Genomic DNA, 23,480 nt, shown 5'->3' on the forward strand with positions numbered 1-23,480 from the left:
TACAGCATTTAATTAAGGTTGTTGTCAGTGGGACTTTAAGCAGCAGAATAAGGGCAGCCTGCAGTATTTACCTCAACCATGCTCTCTAGGGTCCTGGATTCAGCCACTTGTGAATAAGTCCTGGAGGTACCTAGGAATCTTATATCAGACAGCAGGGCTGCAGTGTAAGACCAGTCTATAACCACTGCGACCTTTGCACAGGAGTTCAGCTTGATCTCTGATATTTGGTGTCATTACCAGTAATTACAATATCCCCCTACCCTTGTAAAAATTTTTTAAAAAAGTAACTACCAGGCCGGGCATGGTGGCTCATACCTGTAATCCCAGGACTTTGAGAGGCTGAGGTGGGTGAATCACCTGACGTCAGGAGTTTGAGACCAGCTTGGCCGACATGGAGAAACCCCGTCTCAACTAAAAATACAAAAATTAGCTGGGCATGATGGCAGGTGCCTGTAATGCTAGCTACTAGGGAGGCTGGGGTGGGAGGATCACTTGAATTTGGTAGGTGGAGGTTGCAGTGAGCTGAGATGGCATCATTGCACTCCAGCCTGGGCAACAAAGTGAGACTTCATCTCATTTAAAAAAAAAAAAAAAAGTAACTACCATGATTAATGGAAAGATATTTTGTGGCCCATTCTTCCTTACTAACATTACTTGAGGGAGTGCAGACCGCTCCAGGGTTTTTTGTTAGATTTTTATTTGCATCACCATCAAATTCGATTACTATTACAGTGGCTTAAACCACATGGGCGGTGTCACAGAATAGCTGCAGCCTCAATCACGAGACGAGGCATAACCTAAGTAAGGCCCCTCGGATCTCAGGAGAAGCACGTGATTTCTGTTAGCCGCACTAATAGAAGGTTGTGCTGATCCTAGATTTGCACACCTGTGAGGGAGGTCTGTGGGAGTTGGGAGTTGGTGTTGATGTCATCAGGCACATGGGAATAGTTCAAGACTGGCCATGTCCACATGAGTTTTTGTTTTCTTTTTTGATTTTCTTTTTTCTTTTTCATGCTGACCTACTAGATAAAGCTTTTCTGTTTTCATGGTGCGATGATAAACTCAGCCACAGGTCAGATTGCCAGCTGCAGTTACTGCTTGACTTAGGTGGACCATATGAATGTTTGCCTGGCTTTGGTGTTGGACCTAGGGGACAAAGAGAACACTGTTTCCCTTCTCTTTACATCTTCAGGGGACTAAGGTGTTCCTTCCCTAGAGGCTAGGATTGTTTCTTTCCTTTCATTTCTACATAATTAGTATATCCTGCCCTGGTACCTATAACTTCACCTTTTCTTTATTTATCCCCTACTAGTATCCAATCCAGACCTTTTAATATCCAAGGACATTGTTAGAAAATTGACAGAGGCCCATTATGTCTTCTACCTTGACACATGTGTGTCACTGTAGGGTGACTTTAAAAGCACGTACCCAACCAAATGATCATTAACTTTATGCTCTAGCACCAGGCCATTCCAACAAGACAATCTAGTGACTGAACTAGAGTTAAGTCTGACTTACATAGACACCCTTCCCCTCCCAGCTGATCTGGGCTTTCTGCAAGGGGAAAGAAAGATGAATCATGGCCAGAAATGAGCAGGGGAGAATCTTAAATTTTCAAAATAGGTTTTTATACCACTCCACGCCTTTTTTTCTGATCATTATACAGTTGGTAGCCAAAAGGAGATGAACCCTTTCTGAGAATGGCTGCCTTAGGTGACCAAACTGTTTCACTAAGGTGTGTTGAGCAGGAGGAGGTTAAAAACATAGAATCAAACATCTTTTGAGTTGATCTTTGAGGGAACTATTCAGTACTTGACAATATCATGCCTGTGGACAGTAGGGAGTGTGGGATGTCCATTGAATACCTTGGCTATTGACTGTTGACGTTGTTGGGTGGCCATTGTGACAAAAAGATATGCCAATGTCAGACTGTAGATGGCTTGGAAAGCAGAAAACCTGGCAGTTTAGTTTCTTTTTTTTTTTTTTCTTTCTCTCTTTTTAAAAAAAAAAAAAATTTTTTTTAATTAAAAAAAGACAGTGTTTCACCACGTTGGCTAGGCTGGTCTCAAACTCCTGGCCTTAGGTGATCCTCCCACCGTGGCCTCCCAAAATGCAGGGATTACAGGCGTGAACCACCGTGCCCAGCCGGCAGAGTTTAGTTTCAAAGGCCACAGTGGTATACACAGAGTCAGATGATTGGACTGGAAAAGCAGCATCAACACTGTCATCTGAAAAAGTAGCAGCAGTAGCAAGGTACTGATGATAGCCTGGAGAAGGGAACAAAGTCCTATTGTCAGTCTCCCAGGAGCAGGTGGGGTCAGTGCCCCTTGCAATGTGATTTCCTTTACTGCAAGACCAGCAGGCCAACTTTTGGCAGGTGTCACAAGCCTGGCATGCAGTGGTGGCTTCTGTCTCAGAAACATGTAGTCCGCTACATTGTGCCTAGTCCATGAGGGTGATGTTTCCACACCTGTTCCATGAATCCAGGTGGCTGTAGCAGCAGTCTCAGTGGTGCAGGTGTGATCAGCAGTTTGATTCCAGTCTTATCAGAGTACCTGTCCTTAGTGTGGGCACCTATGTAAGTGGTCCAGTGTGTCCCATTGGCAGGCAGCCATGATGTGTTTCCACACTTCTCAGTGTTCATCTCTCAGAATTTAGTCTTCCAAGTGGCATACCAAATGCTTCAACCCTTACTGCTGTCAGCCATCCGGAGTTGTCATTGGGGCTAAATGCCTGCTGCTGCTTGGTGGGCAACATCAGCTTTTAACGCAGCCCAATCATTGGTGAACCAGGCCTAAACATTTTGAGGAACCTCTGTGAATCAAGGGCCCTATTAAATCAGCAGCTCAGCTCCAGGGAGTGGAGAAGGTTGTTTCTCCTAAAGTGGGAGCTGCCACTTCTTCATGTAAAACCAAGATACCTCGAGGGCCAGCCTGGCTATACTCTTTTTTTTTTTTTTTCTTTATTAAGAGATGAGGTCTGACACTCTGTTGCCCAGGCTGGAGTGCAGTGGTACAATTGTAGCTCACTGCAGCCTCAAACTCCTGGGATCCTCTTGCCTCAGCCTCCTGAGTAGCTGGCACTACAGGCATGTGCCACCACATCCAGCTAATTAAAACAGATTTTTAAAGAGACGAGTTCTCACTATGCTCCCTAGGCTGGTCTAGAACTCCTGGCCTCAAGCCGCCTGCCTGGCTCAGCCTCCTGAATAGCTGGGATTACCAGCTGTACTCTTGAATATACCATTTCCATAGGATCAGTGAGGCTTGTTAAACCCTTCCCTTGTTATCAGTAGATTCCCATTTCTCCACCCCAAAGTGGGAATACTAGGCCTGGGAGTCAGGCCTGTATGGATCAGGCAATTAATTTCTAAGTGTTGACTAGTAACAGGTTATTAGCTGCCCTTTTAAAAAGGGTGTGCTTGGTACCTGTGTCCAGCAGGTGGCACTGTGATTCTGGTTCCTGGCTCTCAGTACTCCAGCAGCCATGAAGTTTTTAAACTTGTGATTTATTTTCCTTCCCTTCCAGGGATGTAGATTTTTTTCCTCTGGACCACCAGGAGAGGACAGGATCACCTGTCTACACACAGCAGCCCTTGCACAGGATAATCCTATTTGACACTTATGGGATCAGCATCAGCCATTTATTCAGCACTGGAAGCCACAGGAATAGTACACTGAAGAGGCCCAAAGAGCCCTGCCTGCAATGTCACTTTAACTTCCCTTCCCTACTGGGAGCATGGCTCAAACTTTATCAGTTTAATTTGGACACTTTTTCCACCTTGAACTAATGTGTCTAGTAGGCCTGCATCAGGGGCTATGGTGACAGCTAGCTAGAGATTTTGCCATTTCCCCAGCTGGAGAGTGTGGCGGTGCTGGCTGCAGGGAGTAGGGAGAAGCTTCTTTTCCTCCTGTAGCTCTTCACTAGGCTTGGCACCACTGTCTCCCCAGTGTCGCTTCCCCAGGGCTTAGGGGCCCTTTTCCCTTTAGTCCTTGTGTACACTACTACAGCTCTCCCTGCAGTCCTCAGTGCCCGTGGTAACCTCTATGCCTAGTACATCCTCCCACCATGGGACCAGGCAGGGTGGAGATATGGGACCTCACATCCAGCAGAGCCCTGAGTTTGTCTCTCTCCTCCCTGGGGCTCTCCAGCATACCAGGATAGGTGTGCATGATCTTCAGTCCCCTTTAGAGACATAGAGACCTCCGCCCAACCTTTAATCATCATAGCCTTTAAAGCAGCCGAGGTTGTGGTAGAGTGGGAGGGATCGTGAGACATAAAGGGAGAGAGCGGCTCTGAGCCAGAAAGCAAGGCATATTTATATTTACTTTTGGCTTGAGTACACAGCTCACCCAAGGATCTTTCAGTGTTTTCATTTAACTCAGAGTTCTATCTTATATAGCAGGGTCCTATTGCCACATCATTTGTGGAAGCATTGGAGACTGCTTGATTCAGCAGCCACATCCATATTGCCTTTCAGCAGGGGCTGCTGGGCTTGCTGCCATTGTCATGATCACACCTCTTCCTCCTCTTGCTCAGAGGACAGGGCAATAACTGAGGTGACATTCAATGGCTTGTTTCAATCCTGCCTCTTGCCATCAGCTTCTCTAATAGGTGGGACAGTGGGGGACTCTCACTACCCCCATTGCCAGCTTGTGGAGGCCCTCATTCTTTCTCTTCCGGAAGACTATGTCTCTCCTCATCCTATGCTTGTCCCCACACTGTCAGGGGCTGAGATTTTATCTTAGCCTATTTATAAGCTAATAAATTAGCCTGTTACTGTTTTTTGCATGCCGACAGAAGACAAAGTCTTGGGTCAGAGACAGAGGACTTTATTTCTCATGGCACAGCAAGTGAGATGGGCATCAGCATGTTGGCATCAGTTTCCTTTGCCCCCTAAGTCCCAGGTGGTGCAGTGGGACTGGATGAATGCTTGCACAGGCAGTAGGTTGCATCACAGCTGAGTAATATTAATCTTGGGAATCTGCTGTTTTATAGCAAGCAGTAAGCAAGAAGCCCTCTGTCTCAGAGGGAGGCACTAACTCTTCCCTAAGGGTTACGTTCATGGCAAACATAGCCCTTAGAAATAACCTCTGGAAAGACGGATCAGGACATTGCATTCTTGGCATACCCTGCAAGGCCTGGGGGAGCACAAGGGAGCCATGGAGGACTGTCTCTCCTAACACAAGCAATAAAAGCCTGGAGGAAATACGAATGACACAACTGGCTTTACCTGGGAAACTTTCGAAGTGAAAATCTTGAGCCCAGGCCGGGTGCTGTGGTTCACCCCTGTAATCCCAGCGCTTTGGAAGGCCAAGGCAGGTGGATCACCTGAGGTCGGGAGTGTGAGACCAGCCTGGCCAACATGATAAAACCCTGTCACTACTAAAAGTACACAACAGGTGTGGTGGCATGCGCCTGTAGTCCCAGTGACTTGGGAGGCTGAGGCAGGAGAATCGCTTGAATCCGGGAGGTGGAGGTTGTAGTGAGCTGAGATTGCATCACTGCACTCCAGCCCGGGCAACAAGAGCGAACTCTGTCTCAAAAAAACAAAAAACTGGAACCCTTTTGTTAGTATGTTCCCAAACAGTTTTAAAAACTAACCACAAATGTCAGGACAGTTTAAATAGGGTCCCTCAGGTATGGTAATTTATAGTCTACAGAATTCTTTCACATGTGTTATCTGAGGTGAGCCCTAAGACTTCCCTGGGAGGTGGGCAGGTATTGTCTTCATTTTGTAGATGAGATAAGAGGAATAGAATGAGTGACTTTTGCCAGATTGTGCCTTTAGTTAGTGGTGGAGCCAGGACTGGACCACTCTACAAATCAATTTTGTTATATTGCTTTGAAGTTATTTTTCTCTTTGACCTTACCATGCCAGTGTCCTCACTGCATGTCAAGCAGTGTGTTTAGCAGATGCAGAAATAGACTTATTTTTCTGCCTCATCTTGTACCTGCCGAGTAAGATATAAAAAGAACCTAGATTTTTGGGTAAAGCATATTTTGGCCATTATGTAGTTGGTCAATAATGACTGCTCATGACCTGGGGATGGGTGACTACTGGAAAGTAACCCTTCTTTGGAGCTACAGGGAGAAAATAATGAATAGAAATGGCCAGGCTCTGCTGGGCGACTTGGCTGCCTTCCTAAAGCCCTCGTGTGTGGTGTAGAAAGTTGTATGTGATTGTATAAAAGAGGACTTTGCATTGTGTTTGAAAGCTTATTTATTCAAATTGCTTATTTACTTGCAAATAACTTAAGCAATGAGGATAGGTTTTAGATATGGTTTTAACTTAGTAAGAAAACCCTCAGTTTTTATATACTAGTTAGTATAAGATCAGCCAGATCATAATCAGCAGGTTACTTGTCACAGGGTCGCTGAGACCCCTGTGACAATCATGGTTGATAGTCTCAACTCTGACCAGTAGCTCAACAATGTAGTAATGGACCTTCTAATAGCAAATGCTGTCCTAGAAGTTAACAGACTTGGAAGAATTTTTTTTTAATTTAAATTTTTGTTTACACTAGCCAATTTTTAGTCATTGCAAAAGATATTGCAGTGTTTACACTAGCTGCTTGGGGATAAGAAGAAAACTCTTACTACAAGCCTTTCCATATTATGGGAAAACTTTTTGTCCTTTTAAGATAAATAGAAACTCAAGATACAGAGTAAGTATACGCGTATTTAACTCAATTGGTAGGTAACTAGCTGGTGACTACTTGCTCACCTTTCTCATCTATCTGAATGAAGACCAGTGGCCAGATTGATGTCTGTCTTCTTCAAATCAGTTGTGTCAAAAGCTTTTCTTAAAAAAAAAAAAAAAAATCTAAACGTTTTCATTAATTATTTGAAATGCATAGCCTTTAATTTTAACCATGCTTTATTAAGGCCATTTGGATTTTATGATAATTTTACAATTCTTGTTTCCCTTTCTGTGTTTCCTTTAGTTGGGATGAGACTCACTTTGGAAAAATGGGAAGTTACTATATCAACCGCACGTTTTTCTTTGATGTGCACCCGCCTCTGGGAAAGGTGAGCAGTGTGGTGAACAGCAGCTCTCTGGTCCTGGAGGATCAGTCCTGAGGGTGGGAGCCACATCTTGATTTTGGATTTAATTCTGGGACTTGCAGAAAGAATTTTCTGACATTTCAGACCAGCTACTTTCATGGAAAATCTTTGGTGTTTTTTAAGAGTCCTCTGGGCTCGGAAATGGATAGAGGATCCATCAGCTGAGGGAGGGATCAAATGTGGCACAGCCATAAGGTGGGTAATATTGGGCCTTAAAAAGGGATGAAGTTCTGATACGTGCTGCAACGCAGATGAACCTGGAAAACATTATGCTAAATGGAAGAAGCCAGACACAAAAGGTTACATACCCTATGATCCCACTTATATGGACTATCTAGACCTGACAAATCCACAGAGACGCTAAGTAGATTAGTGGCTGCTAGGATCTCAGGGGAGGCCATGACTGCAAATGGGTAGGGGGATTCTTCTTGGGGTGATGACATGTTATGGAATTAGATAGTGGTAATGATTGCACAATCTTGTGAATATATTTAAAACCACCCATTGCACACTTTAAAATGGTGGATGTTAGTGAATTTGTCTCAGTTTTAAAAAAGAGATAGGAATACATTGCATGAAGCAGAAATAGCTGAGGGGGCTGATGGCTACATGGGCTGACTTTTTTCTCCCTTTCCATGCCCAGGATGCACATTGTTTGATTTGTTTCTTTCACATGTTTTACCATTAGAAATTCCACCCATTTACTCTTTTTTGTTTGTTGGTTTGGGACCAGTTTCGCTCTTGCCACCCAGGCTGGAGTGCAATGGCATGATCTTGGCTCACTGCAACTTCCACCTCCCAGGTTCAAGTGATGCTCCTGCCTCAGCCTCCCAAGTAGCTGGGATTACAGGCCCTTACCCACATGCCTGGCTAATTTTTGCATTTTTAGTGGAGACGGGGTTTCACCATGTTGGCCAGGCTGGTCTCAAGCTCCTGACCTCAGGTGATCCACCTGCCTCGGCCTCCCAAACTGCTGGGATTACAGGTGTCAGCCACTGCGCCAGCCTCATTTTACTCTTTTAAAAGCGAAAACCTCTGAGAAGGCTGTTGGATTAGCCCTGGAATTCACTCAAGCTTTGTTTCCTAACTGGAGACTTAGATCTTGGGCACCAAGGGGACAGGAATTTTCCTGTGATGAAGTGGGGAGTGATCTTGGAGCATGTGGTACTTGGGGATAAAGGTGGGAGCAGGGAAGGCAGGAGGAGGCAGTGCTAGTAGTCTTTTATCAAAGATCAGGAAAATCACCTATGGGTGGGCTTAAGGAAACATGAGAGCAGGGGGCCCTACAGCGGGGAGGGGTGGAGAGGGAGGTAGAACAGGTAGCCTATTTCAGAATTGGCTCTGAGCCCAGGAAAAGTGTAGAAGGCGTTATGCCTCTTCCTATCTATTTTATACTATAACGACAATAAAAAGAAAAGCGATTAAAAACATTGAGTCTGTTCTAGTCACTTTAGAGTCAGTATCTCTTGTAAGCCTCAGAACAACCTTATAAAGTAGGTATTGTTGCATCCCCATTTTACAGATGGGGAACTGAAGCAAGGTTAGTAGTTTGCCATAGGGAGGCAAGCTCGTAAGTGGCAGACTCAAGGTTGAGACTGGCGTAGAGCCTGCTGTCTTAATCATGATACCACATTTCCTTGCAAACTTGCCTTGGCTCACTCCTCAGACTCCATCTGTTACTACCATAGAATTAAGCAACAGAATGTGTTGAGTATTTGCATGGAGTTAGCCTGTGAACCAGACCTCTGATGAAGATTTTTCATGGGAAACCCAGCCCAGTCTTTCCACTGGGGACTGCCCCTTCTTTTTTGGAATTTCTCAGTGCTCAGCGCATGTGGACATGTGCACAGGACTGGCTGATTGGTTTAATTTACCTAAGCCTTAGGTTGGGCACAGTGGCTCACGCCTGTAATCGCAGCACTTTGGAAGGCTGAGATGGGTGGATCACCTGAGGTCAGGAGTTTGAGACCAGCCTGGCCAACATGGTGACACCCCGACTCTAGTAAAAACACAAAAATTAGCCAGGCGTGGTGGTATGTGTCTGTAGTCCCAATTACTTGGGAGGCTGAGGCAGGAGAATGGCTTGAACCTGGGAGGTAGAGGCTGCAGTGAGCCAAGATTGTGCCAGTGCACTCCAGCCTGGGTGACAGAGCAAAATAATAATAATTTACCTAAGCCTTGCCTTCTTCACATCCAGTTGCCTGTGTGAAGGGAGAAGTGTGAGGCTTCTAAGGCTGCTCCCAGGGAGTGCGGCCCATCTGCACCCCTAATTCATCTCCTGATGGTTCTGTGTTCTGTCTGGTTGAAAGAGGGTGATGAGCAAACTGGAAACCTGTGAGTGGGCATCGTAGCTTCTGCAGGTTCTGAGGCGAAGCCAGTCAAGGAATCAAAAGCCCCTCCCAGTGGCAAGCAGGAAGTTTTCTCCTTCGCTACTAAGGCCGAGACCTGCCACTTCACATTGGCCCCCAGCCCTGGTAACCTGGTGGCTCCAGTCCAACAGGAACTTATAAAATAAAAAAGCCTGCGCATAGTAGAAAATATGGTCAGCACGGAAGGAAGTACAAGGTCAGAAGCCTCCGCCACCACATTTCTAGTCCTCAGAGGTAACCACGGTCATCTTTGTCAATAGTTTCTTATATTCCTCTAGGAATTTTTTTATGCAAATACAAGTATGTCTGTTTTTATATATGTACATGTGAACAACACGGTATGTATACACACAATCCTTTTTAAAAACTCAAATGGGATAAGACTACAATGGTTTAGCAACTCATATTTGAAACATGATCTATCTTCTTTCCACATTTGCACATAAAGATGTGCTTCATTCTTTTTCATGGCCGTGTGTCATTCTGTTACATAGATGTGCCCTAAGTATTTCACCCCTCTTCAGTTGGTGGGCCGCATGTATGTTATTTCTAGTTTTTAGCCATTACAAAAGGTATTGCAGTGAGCATCCTTGTACATTTATCGTTGCATAGTTGTGCAGGTATATCTGAAAAACTCCCAGCAGTCAAACTAAAAGAATCAAAGAATATGCACATTTAAAATCGTGTGTGTTATTGGTAAGTTTTTCTGCAAAAATAATAATATATACTCTCACCAATAGTGTATGACCATGCTTTCTTCCCCACATCATTGCCAGCACTGGTATGATCATACTTTAAAAACTTTGTCAATTGGGGAGTAAAAAATGATGTCTCCAATTGACAAAGTTTTTAAAGTATGTTTTCCTTTGCGTGGTTTTATGAATTAGGTCAAACATTTTTTCATGTGTTTGTTAGCCAATTTGTATTTTGTTTTCTATGAATTTGCCATTTCTTCTGATAAGTTATTCATTTTTTTCTATTGATTTGAAAGAGTTGTTTAATTAAGAAATTAACTTGGGGCTACTTTTAACCTTAAGGGAACTGAGAGAACTGAACTTTGAGGGTCTGCTAAGTGCTTGGTGTAGCGTTAGGTGTTCACTTAATTGCATCACCTGTAACCCTCACACCCCCTGTGAGGAAGTTTTTATGACCTATAGCTCAGTGATACTAAGTATTGTTCGTGATCAGAGAGCTGGAAGGTAGGGTACCGAGATCTAAGATATCTGTGCATTTCTTCACTCCAGACCAGCCAAGCAGCCTGGAAATGTATGACCAGCACCAGGCAAGCTTGTCCTCCAAGATCCCAGGTGGGAAGAGGGATTCATTTCATTGCCACTTGGCATCTTTAGTTCATCTGGACCCTGGGGTTCCCCCATTCCTTTTTAAAAACAAGTCTTTGTAGTCTTTTACTGCCAAATTTTGGCTTCTATATCTTGACCTGGAACTGTAGAAAGTGGCTTTGTTTAGAACTACATAGAGAAAAAAGTGGGTTGGTTAGTGGTCCAAATCCAAGTCCCTCAAGTGTAGCTAGGAGGGACTTTCCCCACACAGCCAGTGTATTCCCAGCTCCACACAGCCTGCCAGAGCCCGGGGGTCAGGCTGGAGCAACCCGGGGCTGTCCCAGATGGTTGGCATTTGCTGACAGTTTTTATACTTCAGCTGCCTCTGGTGGCTTGTGTGAAAAATAGAATTTTACAAGGTTGATGGCCAAGGAAATACACAAAAGAAACGGCTGATATTCTCAAAGGTTTTGACGGATTGATGACTCACAGTCTCAGTTTATAGTTGATTTGTTCTGGTTTGGGAGGCACCAAGGTTGCTCTCCTTTGGAATATTAGGAATAGGAGAAATCAGCCTCTGGCCTTTGGCAGTTTTTCTCCTCCCCTCCTGGCAAATGCATCTGTCTTTACATTCCTCTTTCCAATTTTCTTCCCTTGTCTCTATTCCTGGTGTGTAGCTCCTTGGTCCCTTTTCTCCCTCATCGTAACTTGGAACCTCACTTGCCTTTCAAAAGGCCAGTTTCCCAGGAACCAGCCCCTGCCCATGACCCAAGAGCTGCCGTGTTTCATTTTAAGCCATCTGAAAGAAAGGGGAATAAGAGCGCCCCTTACTGACTCTGCCCTTCAAATTGGAGCTCTTTTTCCTTCCTAAGTGTATAGGCCCCGCTGTTCCCAGAACTCGGCCATAATACAAGAGAGGATTTGTTTGAAGCAGTGAACTCTGTAGACAAAAGATTCTTTGCTCTGTGGCAGCTGCAGGAGAAAATGTCACATCGGCAGCTTTTTCTGTGGATGGTTGTCAAGGGAAGCCAAAGTCTGTGGGTGCAGCTGGAGGGAAGTTCAGAGGACAGAGGAATCTTCTCCCAAAGGCTTCTCATTTTTTTGTTTGTTCTTCTCTCCTCAGATGCTGATAGGTCTTGCTGGCTACCTGAGTGGATATGATGGTACCTTTTTGTTCCAGAAGCCTGGGGATAAATATGAGCATCACAGCTACATGGGAATGAGAGGAGTAAGGCTTCCTGACTTGATATGGACTGACGGAACCCTAGGGCCACACTAAATCAGAAGTGTTGTAGTTAGCAGCCCTGGAGTGGTGGCAGGTGTAAATAAAGGGGCTTTGGGTGGTGAGGAGAGGGGAGGATGATCAGATCCTCCCCTGTGGTCTAGGTATTTAGAACTGAGGTGAGGAAGAAGGGAAGAGGAGGCCGCAAATAATTCAGAGATGACATAGATAGGAGCAAGCACACACCGTCACCTGCTGCCCTGCCTGCCCCGGTGTGCTGTCAGACCTGAGGTTGGAGAGCGGCCTGGAAGCCGGGCAGTCAGGAGTCTCCTGCAGCTCCAGTGGTGCTTCTGGGCACTAGCACACTGCCTGCTCCTCCTCTCACAGCCACAGCTGCTGGAGTCTTGCCTACATCTCAGACCCTTTTCTGAAGATTTTGGCATCCCACACCCTGTCACTAAGCCCCTGTGTCTTTCCCCATGAAATTTCAGGCACACAGAAAGAGTTTTCCAGCCTTATTTTAAGGGAGGCCAAATGTCTGCTCCAGTCCCTCTGTGTCCTGATTCACAGCACCAGCCTTGATGGAGCATGGCAGAGCCTAAACACCCAACTCTTCGGGAACCCTGAACGTGTAGCTGAATGAAGCCAGCAGAAGCTAACCTGCAGTGTGGACCTCTCAGAGAAGTTTGCATTTACTAGCCCCTTTCCTTGAGGATTTTCCAGCATTTTAGATAAATGGCTATGTGCTCATTTGGCCTTGTCATTAGTTGATTTGCATGGCCATATCCTGGTCTATTAAACAAGGAGTGTATCCTACCCTCAAATTATGTTCTGAGGTGATTCTCTTGTCTTCCTAATAACTTTTGAACACCACGTAGCATACATAATTGGATGTGACAACCAAATGTGAGAATTTCCCATTCTCCTGGCTTGTCCGTTTATTTTGATGGACAGGTAGGGGATGGAAGAGGGCCAGCAGCTTAAAAAAACAAAAAAACCAAACAGGCATCCAGGTACTGAAGTATCAAGCAATCCCTTTTTCCAAAATCAAAATATGTACATTGTGCAGATTAAAGCTGGTTTCTGGTGTAACTGAAGAAAAGAACTAGGAGTTCCTTAGAATTCTCTGAAATATCTTCAGAGGGGTCTTTCTCAACTTGCACCCACAAGTTGAGAGAGTTTTGTAATGGGAGCTAATGGCTATGAATTACTATCTGTGTGTTAATAACACTCATTTTCTTCCCTTCTCTCTATTCCTGGTGTGTAGCTACTTGGTCGCTTTTCTCCTTCTCTCCTGCCACACCTTCCTGGCTGAACTTTGCTGATGTCCTGTCAGTGCACAAGTTGCTGCTTAATGCGAACATCCATATTGCTTGATTTGACTCTTCACTGTTACAGTACTGTTTTCTTAGTTATAGATACCCTAGGTGACTTTAGGTCACCAAAGTCATGCCTTCATCAGGTCCCCTGTCTTAAACGTTAGGTGTTCTGAGTCCAGTAGGTCCCTGCTGCCCAGCTCAGGTTGTTATTTGACAGCTTCTGTCTTCCTCCCACAGCTCTGTGCATTCCTCGGTTCCTGGCTGGTCCCCTTTGCCTACCTCACTGTACTGGATCTGTCCAAGTCCCTCTCGGCGGCACTGCTCACCGCTGCCCTCCTCACCTTTGGTAAGTTGTCTTAGCCATACCATGGCTTTTGGAAAATGGCTGCCACTCTATGAGTGTAGGTGAAAATCGGTACATTCAAGGGCCCTATCTGTGGGTCCAGTTCTTAATTAATTTTAGGATTGGGTAAAATGTACTACAAATCTCATTTTATTCACTGGTAAGACTTAATGTATATCAATGGTTATATATAACAAGGCTGTGTATTATTGGAGGGGAGAATCAGTGTGAGTAATCCCAAGTTATTCACGTTTGAGTTTGGAATGGGTAATAAGAGATTTGTACATGAGTATGTGTGTGTTTGAAGGAAGCTTATAATTCTAATTTTGCTTCTCTTAAGATTAGTTTGCATTCCTAATTTCAACTGAATACAAAGGCAAATGTCCCAGAAGTAGCTGGGTGGTAAGAGATAGCAAAATGGGAGCTTGGGTAATAATCCTCACATGGATAAATGAGAGTTCATCCTAGAAGTTGATCCTGTTGCTAGCTTTGTTCTTAAGGAAGTGAATTCATGACCTCGTGGAACTTAATATTTAAAGAAGTCTAGATCAATTTAAATGGATACTTTAGGGGTTCGCTTTGACAGATATGTTGCTTTGTTTTGACAGATAGATTGCAAGATTATTGGCTTTCTCTACAGAGGACTGGTGGCTTTTTCCTTGTGTCTTGAATTTCCATCTTCAGTTATTCATTCATTTAGTCCTTTGTTCACTTTTTATTCAACAGTTATTTCTCAAGCACCTCCCCTGCTCCCAGGCACTTTTCTTGGTCTCAGAGGATACACCAATGAGGCACTCTGGTCTCATTAAGCTTACCCCATCGTGGGGCAGACAGTAAATAAGCAAGTAAATGAATAAAAACATCTGTAATGTGAGGTCCTAAGCCACAAGTGCAGTGTAGGAAGTAAAGCAGGGTAAGAGATGGAATAATGGAGATCAGTACTGTCTTAGACAGGGTAGTCAGGGAGGAGCTTCTGAGAGGGGAGCTTTGAGTGGAGAGCTGACTGAGACAAAGGATCAAGCCCTGCAGAGACGTGAGGGAAGAACATTCAGCCCGGGGAAGCACGCGTGCTGCAGTTGTCGTGTGGAGGGCTGTGGGTTCAAATCCCAGCAAGGAGGCTGGCATGGCGAGGGCAGAGTGAGTGAGGCAGAGGGCGTTGGGAGATGAGGTTGGATGGGGAGGGAGACCGTGCAGACTCTGGCAGGTATCATGAGGTCTTTTTACCCTGAGTGAGATTGGAAGACATTGGAGGGTTTAAGCAAGGGCATGACATAATGAGATTTAAGGATTTGAGTTAGAAAAGAAAATCACTCTGCCATCTGTCTGGAGAATCAACCCCCAAGAGAGACTTCATATAAAATAAGATTCTGTCATAGGTTTAGATAGTTTGCGGTGACATACGCAGGGTGGCAGGACTCCCTTTTTGATGGTGGAAATGTGGAAGAGACCTCGTCTCAGGGTGGCTTGGGGTGGATGAATGACATGGTCCTCTCTTGGGTTGAGGGCCTAGAGGCAGTGTGAGATACTGCTTCTTGTCACTGGGCTTTGATGTCTCCCAGAGCTATGGCTTCCACCTCCCTGAAGACTGAGTGATGACTCTAGTCCTCACTGCCAAGTGCTTATATTCAGTTAAGTGGCAAGAGGAACTGTTTCCTACTGCTGGGGTGTTTGGTTTTAGGGGGCCCCTCTCTTACCTCACTTTTTCACCAGTGAGCTCATGTTTTTCAGACACGGGATGCCTCACTCTGTCCCAATACATTCTCCTTGACCCCATCCTGATGTTCTTCATCATGGCTGCCATGCTGAGCATGGTCAAGTACAACTCCTGCGCGGACAGGTCAGAAACACCATCCCTGGAGGGGAGGGTGGGAAGCTGTGCAGCTCCAAAGTTTCTGTAATGGCCAGGGCCAGGGTGGGTGCCCAGAGACTTGTCTTGAAACTGAGTTTAAGGCAAGCATACTTTTTGTTTGTTTTTTTAACTTCGATTGTTGTTTTAGATCATAAAAATAGATTTTAAAAGGTTTTCTACAGATGATTTTATTTTTGCCATATTCAAGACTGAGAAAATGTCAGTTGTCTTTTTTCAAGAGTAGTAGTATTATCATGTTTACAATGTAGTACAATTGGGTAGGGGTTTGGGGATATCATGGAGGGGTCCTAGTGCTTTCCCCACCCACCTCTTGTAACCAGTGCTGGTTAGGAGATCCTGGGACAGTCTTATCCTTCACATACTCTGTCCTGGAAGGGAGGGCACCAGGGTAGACGCTGCCTGCCCTGAGTGGTTATATCCAGTCCTGACCTAATGATGGAAATAGTGTATATAAAGATTGACTTGAATGGCCCATACCAGCCAAGAGGAAATTTTCCAGGTCCTGGTCAATTCTAAAGCTGACCTGGAGGGTCCAGTCTGCTTCTAGAATAGTCTTTTCCAGATCATCCTTTTACTTCTGAGAAAGTAGAATAAGTCATTCATTCTACTCAAACCAAAAGAGTTGGCCCCTCGTAGGCTTTTCTGGAAGTTAACTTGGCACAGCCAGGCTCATTAAGCTCCATTATGCTAATCAAACCTGATCAGTGACTCTCAGCCCACTCTGACTTTGGGTGTTCTACTTATGCCACATCCACTTCCATCTACCATTTCTTGAGTACATACTTTGAGCCAGGTACTGTGCTGGGAGCTGGAGGTACAGAGCTCCGTTGGGGTTGGCTGTTAAGGAAGATTCACTCTGGTAGAGGAGGTAGCCAGAGAGCCAGAGAATCACAGTGCAGAGTACTAGGTGCTATATGAATAGCAAAATGGTTAAGAGCACTAACCTTGACCCAACTGCCTGGGTTAAAACTGTGCCCCACTGCCGGCTAGCTGTATTACTCCACCTCTCTGCATCTTGATTTCCTCCTGTGCAAAAAGAGGACCTAGTGACACAGGATCCACTGGGGGCTGTAGTGGCAGTTAGAAGAGTTAATATACATATTGTACTTGGAATGGTGCCTGACACATAGTAAGCACTCAGGACAGGGCAGAGGTGACACAAAGGAGAGGGCTGCCTGAGTCCAGGGGCACCTCAGGATTCTCCTTTTACTCCTTTCTGACCCTTCACTAGTGAAGAAGGAGTCCCTGCTTACCCTGAGCCCTGTACTTAGCCAGGAGCACCGTGGACACTCTCCCCAGAAAAATAGCGGGCTCACTCCGACTGTGGTTTACCTGCCATTCCAGGGGTTTCACAGATCACCTCCTCCATGGAGCCACACCATGGTCTCTTGAAGCTAAGAGCCCCCAAGACAGGGCCCAACACAGTCTCTCTGAGTCTGAGAACTGTCCTGTCCCCTGCTGCGCTTGCGCTTGCGTTTGAGTTTGGTTCCCGCTGCCAAATTGAACTCTGTCTTGTTGATTTTCAGGCCCTTCTCTGCCCTCTGGTGGTTCTGGCTCAGCCTGACTGGCGTTAGTCTTGCTGGTGCTTTAGGGGTCAAGTTTGTTGGCCTCTTTATCATCCTTCAAGTGGGGCTGAACACCATTGCAGATCTTTGGTACCTGTTCGGAGACCTCAGTCTTTCCTTGGTGAGCACCCAAGTGTTTGCTTTAGAAATGTTTTTGCTCCCTGATATTGCTGAGTAGGAGCCCGTGGCCTTCTCTGTCTCTGCTGCAGGTGGCAGGGTTGGCGGTGATCTGGCCCCAGGTGGGCTGGACCCCCACCCTCCACAGACAGCAGAACATTAGGGAGTAGGCCTGGCTAAGGACTGGAGAGGGTTCAAGGGAGAGGATGGACTCACATTCTTGGAAGCCTCTTTTGGCATTTGTTTTGTAATGCCTTTCCTTTTTTTTTTTTTTTTTTTTTTTTTTGAGACGGAGTTTCACTCATGTTACCCAGGCTGGAGTGCAATGGCGCAATCTCGGCTCACCGCCACCTCCGCCTCCTGGGTTCAGGCAATTCTCCTGCCTCAGCCTCCTGAGTAGCTGGGATTACAGGCACGCGCCACCATGCCCAGCTAATTTTTTGTATTTTTAGTAGAGATGGGGTTTCACCGTGTTGACCAGGATGGTCTCGATCTGTTGACCTCGTGATCCACCCGCCTCGGCCTCCCACAGTGCTGGGATTACAGGCTTGAGCCACCGCGCCCGGCAATTTTTGTATTTTTAGTAGAGATGGAGTTTTACCATGTTGACCAGGTTGGTCTCGAACTCCTGACCTCACATGATCTGCCTGCCTTGGCCTCCCAAAGTGCTGGGATTACAGGTGGGAGCCACCATTCCCGGCCTGAACTCACAATTTTCATTTCCTGACGCACAGTCTCCGTATTTGGAGGCCAATATGGGCCTTATGGTTTATTATTTAAGGGCTGATTCTATGCCAGGCACTAAGCAAAATGCTTTACTTCCATGATCTAATTTACCCCTCATAATATTTCTATGAGGTGGGGAATTATTAACCTGATTTTCAAATGAGGAAATCAAGACCTACAGAGGTAATGACTTCCCCAAGGCCATCGGGGAATGAGAGCTATATCTGGAAATCACACCCAGGTTAGATTGGCCCCAGGCCGTCACTCTGCTGTGGTGCTGCTCCATCACCTCCGATCTAACTCCTAACAAGTTATTCATTCACTCAGAAAATATGTAATGGCCATCTACTCTGTGTTTGAGGTGCTGGAATATACAGATGAATGTAATATGGTCCCTACCCTCTGGGGTTACTGAAGAGAGAGAAATAAGGAAGGTGGCAGTTAAAGTCAGCCAGGAGTGCTGGGGTAACACAGAGGATGGCACTAGGCCAGTCCCAAGCAATCCAGGAAGGCCTCTGGGAGGAAGCTGAGACCTGAAGTTAAGATAAGGAGCTGTTAGCCATGTGATGGGTTGTGCTGGGACAGTAGAGGAAGCACTGGGAAAGCAGAAGGAGATCAGTGTCCCTGGAACATGGAGGGGACTGGTGAGCAGCTATGTTCCAGACGTAGGCACTGCCTTGTCCTTGGCACAGTGACAGCCTGGGGTCCTGGGTGCAGAGCCTGGAGAGGCAGCAGAGGGCTGGCCCGTGTTTATCTTGTGTAGTGCTTGGGTGGTGGGTGTCACAGAAAGGTTTAGGTTTCCACATACTCTTCTCTCCTTTGGCCATTTTTTATGATTATGTCTTACACATTAAAAACTACATATAATGCATGCATAGTGCATAAGGAATAATGAGGTCTCACATACCTACCACCCCATGCTGGCCTCTGTTTGCAGGTGACCGTGGGAAAACACGTGACTGCTCGCGTCCTGTGCCTCATCGTGCTGCCCCTGGCTCTCTACACGGCCACCTTTGCTGTTCACTTCATGGTGCTGAGTAAAAGGTATGGACAGAGCCTTTGCAGCGTCTTGCTTCTGGTTTCCCTTTTGCCCCTGAGCCTGTGGAGGGGCCGGGTGATGTTCTGGGTCTGTGGTTAAAATGACAGAAGAGGGACCCAGGGGCCTTTTCCTGTTTCTTTCCCTCTATGTTCTATCCTTTGGGTATGCTAAGGGCTCAGAAAGGCCAGCACTCTAACCTGAAGGAAGAAGCTATTTTCCTTCTGGCCAAATTGTCCCTTATTCCCAAATAGAGTCCCTTGTGCTTAGGAGGGATAGGCAGCATTACTGCGTGCAGTAGGAGTGAGGGCGACAATAACTAACGCCAGCAGCAGCAGCTCCCACTTAACGAGCAGCTCCTGAGAATCAGGAACCGGGTTCCGCGTTTTATATACATTATCTAATTTAATCATAATCACTTGCAACTTCTCTTGGTTTCTTTAAATCTCTAGTTTATGAGGAGCTAAGGCTAAACAAGATTATCTTGCCCAAGGTCACACAGCTAGTAAGTGGCTGAGTTGGGATTTGGACCCCAATTTCTTCAACTCTGTCATCCACCTCTGTTCCATGATCTGATTCTACTTCCCTTAAACTAACTGAGCAGAGCTCTTCCCAGCACTCCTGGGAAATCACATTTTCACTCCTTTAGCCTGGCTCTCTTTTGCTCTTCCTCTCCCCGCAGTGGCCCTGGTGATGGTTTCTTCAGTTCTGCCTTCCAGGCCCGGCTTTCAGGAAACAACCTGCACAATGCTTCCATCCCTGAACGTGAGTGTCTCTGGGCTTTATGAAGGTAGGAGGCAGAGGGGCTTCCTGGGAGTTGAATTGGAAAAGACAAACATGATGGCTTGGGTTGTTTTAGCCTATGATGGATGGCACAGTGGGAGAAAGACCCAGTTGGATCTGGTGAAAATAGTTGAGAATGCCAGGCATGGTGGCGCATGCCTGTGGTCCCAGCTACTCGGGAGGCTGAGGCTGGAGGATCTCTTGAGTCCAGGAGGTCTGGGCTGTAGTGTGCTATGCCCATTGTGTGTCTGCAGTAAGTTTGGCATCAGTATGGTGACCTCCCGGGAATAGGGGACCACCAGGTTGCCTAAGGAGGGGTGAACCAGCCCAGGCCAGAAACAAAGCAGGTTAAAACTCCTGTGCTCATCAGTAGTGGGATTGCGCCTGTAAATAGTCACTGCACTCCAGCCTGGGCAACATAGCAAGACCCTTTCTCTAAAAAAAATAAAAAAAAAAAAATACTCAAGAGTGAATCAGGACAGTGGAAAGGAAGACATCCTGAGCGGCAAGTTCTCTGACCCTAAAGAATGACTTCTCCTTTGTGGCTCTCCAAGCCAGCTCTGTGGGAAGGTCACTCAGAGAGAATCTGGTGACAGCACCAGGCCCTTCAGAGCCAGTTGTCAGTTTCCTGCATCACTTTCTGAGTGTCATACCCATTCACCTATTCCAGATGGTAGTGGAGCACGTGCTCACCCTCCAGAGATGGAGCCTGGTGTAGAGGAGGTCTGCACGGTGTAACTGGAGGCATTCAGTACATAAAGAGGGAGTACAGCTCTGGGGATCGACAGGCGTGAAAGAGCATGGCTGCTGGGCGGTTGAGGGCATCAGAGGTACATGACGTGGGTTGCCTTGGAGTCAAGCCCTAGAAGGATGGGTGGCTTTCAGCAGATAGAGGAGAGGGCATCTCAGGCAGGAGGGATGACATGATCAAAGCTGAGGACAGAGCAAAACTCAAGGCACAGGTTATATGCAGAAAACTACTGGAAGATAAATGTGAAAAGTTGGGTTGGGTCCAGACTATGAGGGTTTGAGGTGTCTGGGTGAGGTATTTGGCTTCCATAAACAGGGCGTGGAGACCTAGTGGAGGTCTTTGAGCAGGCAGGAGGCCAGAAAGGCTGTGCCGTAGATGACATGGGTGAGAGAGTCGCGGCTGGCTAGGGAGGGGACAGGATTGGAGAGAGGAGAAGCCCTCTGGGAAGCTATTGCAGGGACTTGAGCAGGGCATGGCAGGGCAGCCACAGGGGTAAGGCAGATAGGCATATGCAAGGGAGATCTAGGCACAGAGAAGAAGAAATGTGTCACGAAGGACTTGAGTGCAGGTGATTGCTTCCTGGAGGCAGAGACTGCATCTTACTCATTAGTCTTTCCAGGGCTTTGCACAGTGCCTAAAATGCAGTGGACTGGGAAGAATGAGAAATAGGGAAGCAGGAGAAGAAGTTGGGTTGGAAGGGCAGATACTGAATTCCACACTAGAGGGATTGACAGTGAGCTGCTTGGGGAAATGGGTGCCATGGGGCCAGTGGGCTTGCGGCTGATGCTTTCAGAGGAGGAATCAACCGAGTAAAAGGGTGATTCGTGCTGTTACAGTAGCTGTGATTTGTAAGGAAACTGTAGGAAGAGGAGAAGAATAGGGCTGAGGTCAGGTCAGTGGGAAATGCAAGAGGAGGAAGAAGTAGGGGAGGAGGCTACAGAAGAGTGGTCCTTGAGGGAGGATGCGGTTGAGAAGTGGGAACAGAGAGCATTTCAAGAAACGAAGGTGGTCAGCCATGTGCAGGGCTGCAGAGGTTGGCCTGCCTGAGAACTCAGAAGAACACAGCTGTGGAGTTCAGCAAATGCCTGCTCACTATTTAAAGGCCTGGCTCAACTGTCATCTCTTCCATCAAGCTGTCCTCTCTTTACTCCCTGGGAGAGAATTTGTTCTGTTCTGAGTTCCCATCACTCCCACCGTGTCACACAGTGTCACGCCTTTGTGGGGCAGTTGCCCATTGTCCTGTACTTGTCAGTGTGTGAAGCCATCTTCCTTGTAGACAGGGCTCTTCCAGGGCCACAGGCAGGCCTCCTCCATGTTTGGATCCGCCATGTAATCAATGCATTCTGCTGATCCACTGAATGAACAAAGAAAAAGAGAGCAGGTCATTACAGAGGACTGGAAAACAGTATTAAGGAAAAGAGGGTTCTCAATAACCCAGGGCCTATGGGAGGAGGGGATGCTCTTGGGAAGTGGTTTTCTCTGTGTTTTTTTGTTTTTTAATTCCGAGTAAAAACAAAACACCATTGAACAGTTGTTTTACATGGTACTAGATTCAAAAGGCACAAAAGGATGTAAGTGAAAAACATGGTTTATCAAAATGTTATATCATGGAGAACATTCCAGGTGAAAACAGAAAATGCTTCTTCCTTCTTTATTCCATTAAATACATGTAGAGACCTTGAGAAGTACAAGTTGTTTTTAATCTTTTGCTGTTACACATGGTGCTTTGATAATGACAGTGTTAACGCCAACTTCTTCTGAAGTCCTCAGGAGGGAGGGGAAGGCGTAAGTGGGTCCCTGTGGTGAACTGTCTTGAGTCAGCTCCATGGGAGTGAGAAGGCAGCTGGGCTTCAGTCTGGGGCCCACAGGAGTGTCCTAGAGGGTTAGTGAGCCCTGCAGCTTCCGAGCTCCTCACAGGCTGGGGCAGCCTCCAGCACTGTGCCCACTTACCCCTCTTCTGTCTCCCTTCCTCCCAGACCTGGCCTACGGCTCTGAGATCACTGTGAAGAACCTCCAGATGGCCATCGGCTATCTGCACTCGCATAGGCACCTCTACCCTGAGGGCATTGGCGCCCGCCAGCAGCAGGTTGGTGAGCCTTTTGTGCGCCGGTACTGTAGCAACGCTGTTCGCCATGACACTTCACTTTCTTGCCTCCCGTCCTTTGCTCATCCTGTCCCCCCTGCTTGAAACATTTTTCCCAGCCCTGCATGCTTCTCTTTCCTCGGGCTAACCCAGCTTCTCTGGGCGTCAGCGTAGGTGTTCTTCAGTGACCACTGCACCCCACCTCTCTGTGGTATGGGGTGGGGTGCCCTTTGGATGAGAGGCTTGGTGGCATCGTCCACATGCCTCCATGGTAGCCTTCTCATATTGAACTGTGAGTGCTTACTTCCTGCCGTCTCTTTGCTACTTGATTGCCAGCTCCTGGAAGGCTCAAGTGCTAACACAGCGCCCGCTATGGAGTGGGTGATGAGTTAATACTCGTGTGGTAGTTATGAACACAGACCTGGGGACCAGACTAGATGACCTGGGTGTGAAACATGCTTCATATAGAGTGTGACTTTGGACAAGTTCATCTTGTGCTTCAGTATCCTCTTCTTTAAGTTGGGGAAAATAAGTAGTACCTCTCTCCATCATAGGGCAGTTTTGAGGATTAAATGAGATAATAATGTTAAGTGCTCATGAGATATTAGCCATGTGAGTATCATCTGAATGAGTGAATAACACTGTGTCTATGTTAAGGAGATTTCTGTGTCTGCAGTGGATGGTGCCTGAGAGGGAGAAGCAGGATTCTGAAGAGGTTGGTGGGGCCATATTGGAGAGAAGCCTGTGTTATAGTAGATTTGACTTTGCTCCATAGACATTAGGGAGGCAATGAAAATTATGATTATGATTAGATCTCTAGTTTAGTAAGGGTAACTTTAGTGGGAATGTGATAGCTCACAAGGAACCAGTTTGGAGGCAATAATTATGACAAAGGACAGTGAACAGAGGCAAAAAACATGGGGTATTTACTGTGCAAAGATTTTTACT

At 46.4% G+C, this 23,480-nt stretch overlaps 1 protein-coding gene across 4 annotated transcripts in view; it reads left to right on the top strand.

Moving 5' to 3' along the window:
* POMT2 (protein O-mannosyltransferase 2) overlaps nucleotides 1-23,480 on the top strand; it is a 44,978-nt gene that overhangs the window by 1,603 nt on the left and 19,895 nt on the right. For 2 of the 4 annotated variants that reach the window (XM_032287746.1, XM_032287749.1), the window contains exons 2-9: nucleotides 6,948-7,032; nucleotides 11,841-11,945; nucleotides 13,496-13,604; nucleotides 15,330-15,438; nucleotides 16,998-17,157; nucleotides 18,817-18,923; nucleotides 19,598-19,680; nucleotides 22,426-22,535. In XM_032287746.1, the coding sequence (XP_032143637.1) occupies nucleotides 6,948-7,032; nucleotides 11,841-11,945; nucleotides 13,496-13,604; nucleotides 15,330-15,438; nucleotides 16,998-17,157; nucleotides 18,817-18,923; nucleotides 19,598-19,680; nucleotides 22,426-22,535 (868 nt within the window). The other 2 variants (XM_032287747.1, XM_032287750.1) reach the window with 2 other exon arrangements.

This window comes from Sapajus apella, unplaced genomic scaffold (genome assembly GCF_009761245.1).
Source record: "Sapajus apella isolate SASKATOON/1434 unplaced genomic scaffold, GSC_monkey_1.0 scaffold20, whole genome shotgun sequence".
In the NCBI taxonomy this organism is placed as follows: Eukaryota; Metazoa; Chordata; class Mammalia; order Primates; family Cebidae; genus Sapajus; species Sapajus apella.